At 59.2% G+C, this 7,388-nt stretch overlaps 1 protein-coding gene across 1 annotated transcript; it reads right to left on the minus strand.

Moving 5' to 3' along the window:
* Positions 1–1,415: 1,415 nt before the first annotated feature.
* Positions 1,416–7,001, minus strand: GRK1 (G protein-coupled receptor kinase 1). Its single transcript, XM_054172902.1, has 8 exons — positions 6,458–7,001; positions 5,809–6,086; positions 4,547–4,674; positions 3,956–4,113; positions 3,401–3,484; positions 3,153–3,277; positions 2,560–2,761; positions 1,416–1,711 (listed from the first exon to the last, which is right to left on the minus strand). Exons 1-8 carry the CDS (start codon positions 6,993–6,995, stop codon positions 1,416–1,418), a joined length of 1,809 nt encoding a protein of 602 aa, XP_054028877.1. The 5' UTR covers positions 6,996–7,001.
* Between the last annotated feature and the right edge of the window lie 387 nt (positions 7,002–7,388).

A 7,388-nucleotide genomic window follows, 5' to 3' on the forward strand; every position in this document is an offset into this window, starting at 1 on the left:
CTGCCCCCAACCGCACTTTAGGGGGGGCCCTCCCAGCACAAAAGGGGTAAAAAGTGACACGGGGGGGGAGGGGATGAGGGAAGAGGGGACAAAGGGGAGGACAGGGGAGGGCCTCAGGGGTTGGCACCAAGGAGGTGGCTTCAAGGGGGTGGCACTGAGGGGGATGGCGCCAAGGGGGTAGCCTCAGGGAGGTGGCACCAAGGAGGTGACCTCCCTGGGGTGACTTCCCTGAGGTGACCTCTCCCTAGGGTGACCTCTGTGGCTGAGGTGACCTCCATGGGGTGACCTCCATGGGGTGGCCTCCATGGCTGATGTCCCCCCAGGGCTGTTCCCACAGGATCCTTTGTCCCTGTGTCCCCCCTCCTCCCTCTCCCCCCCCCTTTCTGAGGAGGTTCCCAAGGAGGGGGTGTGGGGGAAGGGTGGGGGTGTATTCGTGGTGTCCCCAAGGTGGGGGAGGGGTGGGAGGGGGTGGTGGCAGCGGTGACAAAGTTGTCCCTCACTATTTATCTGCATCGGTGAATGTTAGACCAATAAAGACCCAGAGCTGAGAGGGGACATTGGGGACAGCCCTGGGGACCCGGGGGGAGCGGGGAGAGAGGGGTGCTGGGGACACTGAGGGCAGTGGGGACGTTTTTGGAGGTTGGGGGTATTGGGGGGGGGTGGGGACACTTGTGGGGGTTGGGGAGGTGGCACTGAGAGGCACTGGGAGAGGACAGTGGGGAGGGGATGCCGAGGGGACACTGAGAGGTGCTGGCCCTGAGCTGCCACCAGGGGGCACCCAGAAGCAAACCCTCCAAGCTCAGCAGCCTCTGATTGGTTTATTGACCGCGGAGGGGGCGGGGAGGCCACTTTTAGCCCCCTCCCCTTCATCTGTTTCTCCCCCCCCCCCGCATTTTTAGCCTCTTCCCCATTTTGAGCTCCCCCCAATAACTTTCTGCTCCCCCCCCCGACCACTCCCATTCCCCACCACTTTAGGACACCCCCCCCCATTTCCCCTCCTCCATTTTACCCCCCCCCTTTGCCCCCCATTTTACAACCCACCTTTTTTTTCCCCTCCCCCTATCCCCCTCCCTACTTCTCCCCTTCCCTTCCCCCATTTTTAACTCCTCCCCCCATATTTTCCCCCCTTACTTCCTCCTTCCCTCTTCCCCCCCTCTCCCCCTTCTCCTCCTCCCTACTTCTCCCCTTTCCTGCCCACCCATATTTTTTATCCCCCCTCCCCCCCACTTCTCCATTTTTCCCTTTCCCCCTCCCTACTTCTTCCTCTACCCCCCCAATATTCCCCCCTTCTCCCCATCCCTCTCCCCTTCCCTACTTCTCCCCTTCCAGCTTCCCCTCCCTACATCTCCCCCTCCCTCCCTCCCCACCCCTCCACATTCCCCTCCTTTCCCTCCCCCCGCTGTATGTTCCCCCCCTCAAATCAAGCAGCACGTCCCAGACTTGACCCCCCCGGCCACCGCTGCTTTGTTGGGGTCTAAATCGGGGGGCAAGGTCCCCGGGGGCCCCCAAACGTTGAGCTCCTCAAAGACTCCGGTCTCCAGCAGCTCCTCCTGCCAGGGGAGGGCGACGGTGCCTGAAGAGAAGTCGTCGAAGAAGGAGGCATCAGCTGCGTCCAGCTCCACCCCCCGGACGGTGGAGAAGGCCCCAACGTCCCCCAGGTCCTTGGCGTAGACCCGGCGAGGGTCGGGGACGAACGGGGGAGGCACCAAACCTGCAGGGGAGAGGCCCAAGGGGTGGTTCTCCATGGTGGACCTTGAGGAACATCTGAGAGCTCTCCCCATGGAACTCGGTGAAGGTCATGAACTGGGTGGTTCTTGGTGGCCGCTCAAGGGAGACTCCATAATACCTAGATCTCCCTCATAGGACCACCCAAAGCCTGGTTCCTTCATGGTGGACCTGAAGGAACTCCTCCTGACCTCCCATTAGAACCCAGTAGAGGTCCAGGAGTGGGTGGTCCTTGGTAGTCACTCAAGGGAGACTGCGTAACACCTCACTCCCACTCAGAATTCCTGGTTCCTCCATTGTGGACCTCAAGGATGTTCTCCTAACCTCCTAATGGAACCCAGTAGAGGTCCAGAAGTCAGTGGTCCTTCGAAACGCTCCTCAGGAGCACACAGTGGACACCATGGATGACAAACCCAGCTCCATGACAACCTCCTTGGAGATCCACCGCCAGAAGAACCCAACAAAGACCCCTTATGGACATCCAACACGACTCCATGGTAAGCCCGTGGAGATCCAAGAGTACCCAATGAAGACACGCCTCAGGGACCACCCAATGAAGACCACTACCAGAAGAACCCATTGGAGACCACCTCCAGAGCACCCAAACGAGACTACTTCTAGAAGAATCCATTGGCGATCCACCTCCAAAAGAACCCAATGAAGACCCTCCTCAGGGAGCACCAAATGAAGAGCACCACCAGAAGAACCCACTGGAGACCCACCATGAGGAGCACCCAACAGAGATCACAGATGACTCCATGGAGATCCAGCACCAGAAGAACCCAATGGAGATCCACCACCTGCACCCCACCCCCACGCCCCAGCCCCAGTTACCTGCCTCCAGGCGACCCCAGTTGACGCTGGAGAAGATGGGTTGGGCCTTCAGCTGGGCGCAGTCATTGCCCCTGAAGCCCAAGCGAGCTCCAGCGTCCTTGGCCAGGAGACCTTCGCAGATGGCCTTGGCCGCGGCACTGAACTTCTCCGAGTAGGTGACAGGGTCGTGGAGAATGCGCCTGGTCACCTCCTTGTTCTCCACCTGCCAGGAGGAGAGGCACTGAGGTTCTTCACAAGTTCCTCAGAGGTTTCTCCGAGGTTCTTCAGAGGTTCCTTGGAGTTTCTTCAGAGGTCTCTCAGAGGTTCTTCAGAGGTTCTTCAGAGGTTCTTTGTGGTCATGGAAGGGTTTTGGTGGTGGTTATGGAGCTTCTGGTGGTGGTTATGGAGGTCTAGGTGGTGCTTGAAGGGTTCTTGGTTGTGGTTATGGAGGTCTTGGTGGTCATGGAGGGGTTTTGGTGGTGGTTATGGGGGGCTTGATGGTCATGGAGGGCTTCTGGGAGCTACTGGGACCTCTGGGATGCTACTCGAGGAGATTCTTGGAGGTTCTTGAGGAGGCTACTGGGAGTTGGAGGGGAGTGGGTGGGATTGGTCACCTTCTCCCCACGACGACGGAAGGGACCTTTGGCCTCCAGCATCTCGTAGAGGGTCACCCCCAAGGTGAAGTAGTCAACTGACCAATCGTATTCCTCGTCCCGCAGCACCTCAGGAGCCATGAACCCTGGGGGGGCCAAGGTGACCATGGTGGACCCATGGTGGCCATCATCAACCCACTTGACATTGAACATGGTGGACCCATGGTGGCCATGGGGTGGTGCTGGTTGTCCTCTGACCAGGTCCCTACCTGGGGTCCCTGCATAGCCTCTGGTTTTGTTCTCTCCATCCTTGAGCTCCACAGCCAGGCCCATGTCAGACAGACGGACGTGGCCTGCCCACACCATAAGCACCAGTAAGGACCAGTAATATCCTAAGGAACCCTCCCAGTGCTTTGCCTGCACCAGTAGCCACCAGTAACCCCCCAGTAACCACCAATACCCACCAGTACCCACCAGCATCACCCCAGTGTCCTGCCCACACCAGTAACCCACCAGTGCCCACCAGTAACCCTCCCATTACTCTCCAGTGCCCACCAGTAGCCCTCCCATTACCCTCCAGTACCCACCAGTAACCCACCAGTGCCTTATAGTAACCCCTTCCCAGGCTCCCAGTAACCCCCAGTCCCCCCACTCCCTCAACCCCCCCCCGGCTCCCCCCAATCTCCCAGCCCCCCCCCCCCATTGCCCCCAACTCCCCCCTTAACCCCTCCAATATTCCTCTCCCCCTTAACCCCCTCCTTTTCCCCTCCCCCACGCTCTCCCCCTCCCTTCTCTCCCTTGCCCCCCTCCCTTCTCTCCCTCACCAGCATCATCCAGGAGGACATTCTCTGGCTTGAGGTCCCTGTAGACAATTCTGTGCTGGTGGAGGTGCTCTAGGCCCAGCAGGATCTGGGCCGTGTAGAAGACAGCTCTGGGCTCCAGGAAACCTGGGTTGGCCTCATCCACGTTGTAGATGTGGTACCTGACATGCCAAGGACATGTCAAGGTCATCCTAAGGTCATGCTGAGGTGTTGGGGACACACCAAGGGGGTGGGGATGTGGCAGCAGCATGGGGAGAGGGCTTGGAGGAGCTGAGGGTGGTCTCAGATGGGGAGAGACTTGCTGAGGACACACTAAGGCCGCACTAAGGACCTAAGGCCATGCTAAGGCCACACTAACACCATGGAAAACCTTCTGCTGGCTCCAACCTCCCACCACATATGCCAGGGCCACGCCAAGGCCAAGCTAAGGCCATGCTAAGGCCAAACTAAGGTCACACTAAGGCCATAGAGAACCTCCTGCTGGCTCCAACCTTCCACCACAAGCTAAGGACATACTAAGGCCACGCTAAAGCCACAGAGAACCTCTTGCTGGCTCCAACCTCTCCCCCCTCACCTCGCCAAGGCCCTGCTTACCGCAGGTCCCCCCCATTCATGAGGGTCATGACCAGACAGAGGTCACTCTTGGTCTGGAAGGCGCAGGCCAAGGAGACAATGAAGCGGCTGTGGACCCGTGCCAGGATTCGCTTCTCCACCAGCGCCGCCTGCGGGCCACCCGGGGACATGCCAGGGACACGCCAAGGGTGCACAGGAGGGACATGGAGACGACATGAAGGCGGTGGTGGAGCAAGATGTCAAGGATACGCCAAGGACATGCTAAGGGCACACAGGGAGGACAAGGGGAGGGCATGGACATGGTGGTGGAGCAAGGACACATCGAAGACGTGGTGAGGACATGGAGGATGGACATGGGGAGCCCATGGAGCTAGTGGTGGACCAAGGACACATCAAGGACATACCAAGGACATGCTTAAAGCACACAGGAGGGATATGGAGATGAAGGTGGTGGTGGAGCAAGCAGATGTCAAGAACATACCAAGGACACATGGGGAGGTCATGGAGAAGATATGGAGGTGATGGTGTAGCAAGGATAGGTCAAGGACACATCAAGGACATGCTAAGGAACACACAGGGAGGACATGGAGAGGACATGGAGGTGGTGGAGCAATGACACATCAAGGACATGTCAAGGACATGCTAAGGAACACACAGAAGGGACATGAAGAGGACATGGAAGTGGTGGACCAAGGACACATCAATGACATATCGAGGACATGCCAAGGACACATGGGAAGGACATGGAAAGGACGTGGAGCTAGTGGTAGACCAAGGACACATCAAGGAGACATCAAGGACATGCTAAGAACACGCTAAAGACACACAAAGGACAGGGCAAGGAGAGACATGGGAAGGACATGGAAAGGACGTGAAGGTGGCACACAGCAAGAGGAATATGGATGGGATACATCAAGGAGATGCCACTTGACCAACCATGGGCCCAGTTGGCCAACTGAGGGTCTAGAAAGTCCACTATAGACCCAGCTGCCCAACCAATGACCCAGTTGCCCAACCATGGGTCCAGTTGAACAACCATGTGTCCAATTGCGCAACCCAAGGGTCTAGAAAGACCAATATGGATCCAGTTGCCCAACCATGAGTCCAGTTGCCCAATCAAGGGCCTAGAAAGACTAATATGGACCCAGTTGACCAACCATGAGCCCAGTTGACCAACCATGGGTCTCAAAAGCCCAATATGGACCCAGTTGACCAATCATAGGCCCAGTTGCCCAAGCAATGGCTCAGGTGACCAAGCCAGCGGCCACCAGCCCTTGACCCACCTCGTAGCCCTTGCGCTTCTTGAGGCGCTTCTTGTTGAGGCGCTTGTTGGCGTACATCTTGCCGGTGGCGCGGCGCTGGCAGGCGCAGACCTCGCCGAAGCCTCCCTTGCCCAGGACGCGGAAGTCCACGAAGGCGTCGCCCCCCACGGCCTGGCTCTCCAACCACTTGAACTGGACAAAGCGACTGAACTCGGGAGACGCTCGGTATGGCCCCCAGGCCACTGCTTCCAGGTGGGCCAAGACCTCGCGGCGAGCTTGGCTGAAGTTCTCCACGGGGCCTAAAATGAGTGGAGGGGAAAGTGGAGATCGTGGAGTTGTGAGGGAGCAGGGGAGGTCTCATAGATAGCAGTGGAGGCCTTGTGGATAACATTGGAAGGCTTATGGATACCACTGATGGGTGATGGACTCCATAGGAGGTCTCAGGGACATTAGTGGAGGTCTAATGGACACCAGGGTAGGTCTGATAGCCACCCCTGGAGGTCTGATGGCCACCATGAGACATCTTCTGACCACCACTGGAGATCTCTTGACCACCACTTTAAGCCTCATGGCCACCATTAAAGACCTCACGGCCACCCCGAACGTCTCCTGACCACCCCTCACCCCCTTTCTTCCTTTCCCCCTTCCCCCCATTTCCTCCCCTCCTCACCACTGGGGGGCGCCGTGGCAGCCTGGCTGAGGAAGGGGCAGTGCTGCTCCCCACTGGGGCTGAAGAAGCGCCCCCTGATGGCCGCTGCCGCTGCGCTCCTCTCCCCCTCCTCGCACCTCTCATAGGCTTCCAGCTCCTGCCACAGGGCCCCAGCGGCGGCCAGTCCCGGAGCCCCTCGCAGGAACCGCTGGAAGAGCTGCTTGCCGATTGGCTGCTCCACGCACTGCCAGCAGAAGGAGAGGTCCTCCTCCCTGCCTTGGCCACCGTTTTGAGCGGCTGGGCCGCCATTTTGGATGGCCAGGCCGCCATTTTGAGCGCCCTGGTGGCCGTCTTGGGGAGGGCCAATGCTGTTCTGAGTGGCCCCGCTTTGGGGCCCCCCCGGGGCGCCATCCTGCGCCAGACGGGCACGGAGGGCCTGGCACTGGCTGATGTGGGGCAGGCGGAGGCGGTGGCGGCGGTCGCGGGCCGGGGCGGTGCCGCCGCGGGCAGAGACGTAGGCGGAGTTGGCCACCACCGTCTCCAGGCCGCCGATGTCCATGGCTGGAGGGGACAGGGGGAGTTCGGAGGGGGACACAACATGGAGGGGACAAAATGCAGAGTGCAGAATGGAGGACGGAAAATGGCGACAGCACAAAGGCAACAGAATGGAGGAGAGAAAAGGGAGGACAGACACAAATGGGGAGAAACACAAGATGGAGGACACAGGATGGAGGACACAGGATGGAGGACACAGGATGGAGGACACATGGAAGAGACAAAATGGACAACTCCCAGTGAGGCCCAGTTCGGACTCCCAGTAAGCCCCTCCAGGTCTCCCAGTGCCTCCCAGTTCCCCCCCCAGTCCTCCCAGACACTCCCCCCTACCCCCCCCCACTAAGGGCTCTTAAAGGGCCAGCGCTAAAATTAGCCCCAGGGGGGGATGGGAGGACCC

This window comes from Dryobates pubescens, chromosome 25 (assembly GCF_014839835.1).
Source record: "Dryobates pubescens isolate bDryPub1 chromosome 25, bDryPub1.pri, whole genome shotgun sequence".
Taxonomy (NCBI): domain Eukaryota; kingdom Metazoa; phylum Chordata; class Aves; order Piciformes; family Picidae; genus Dryobates; species Dryobates pubescens.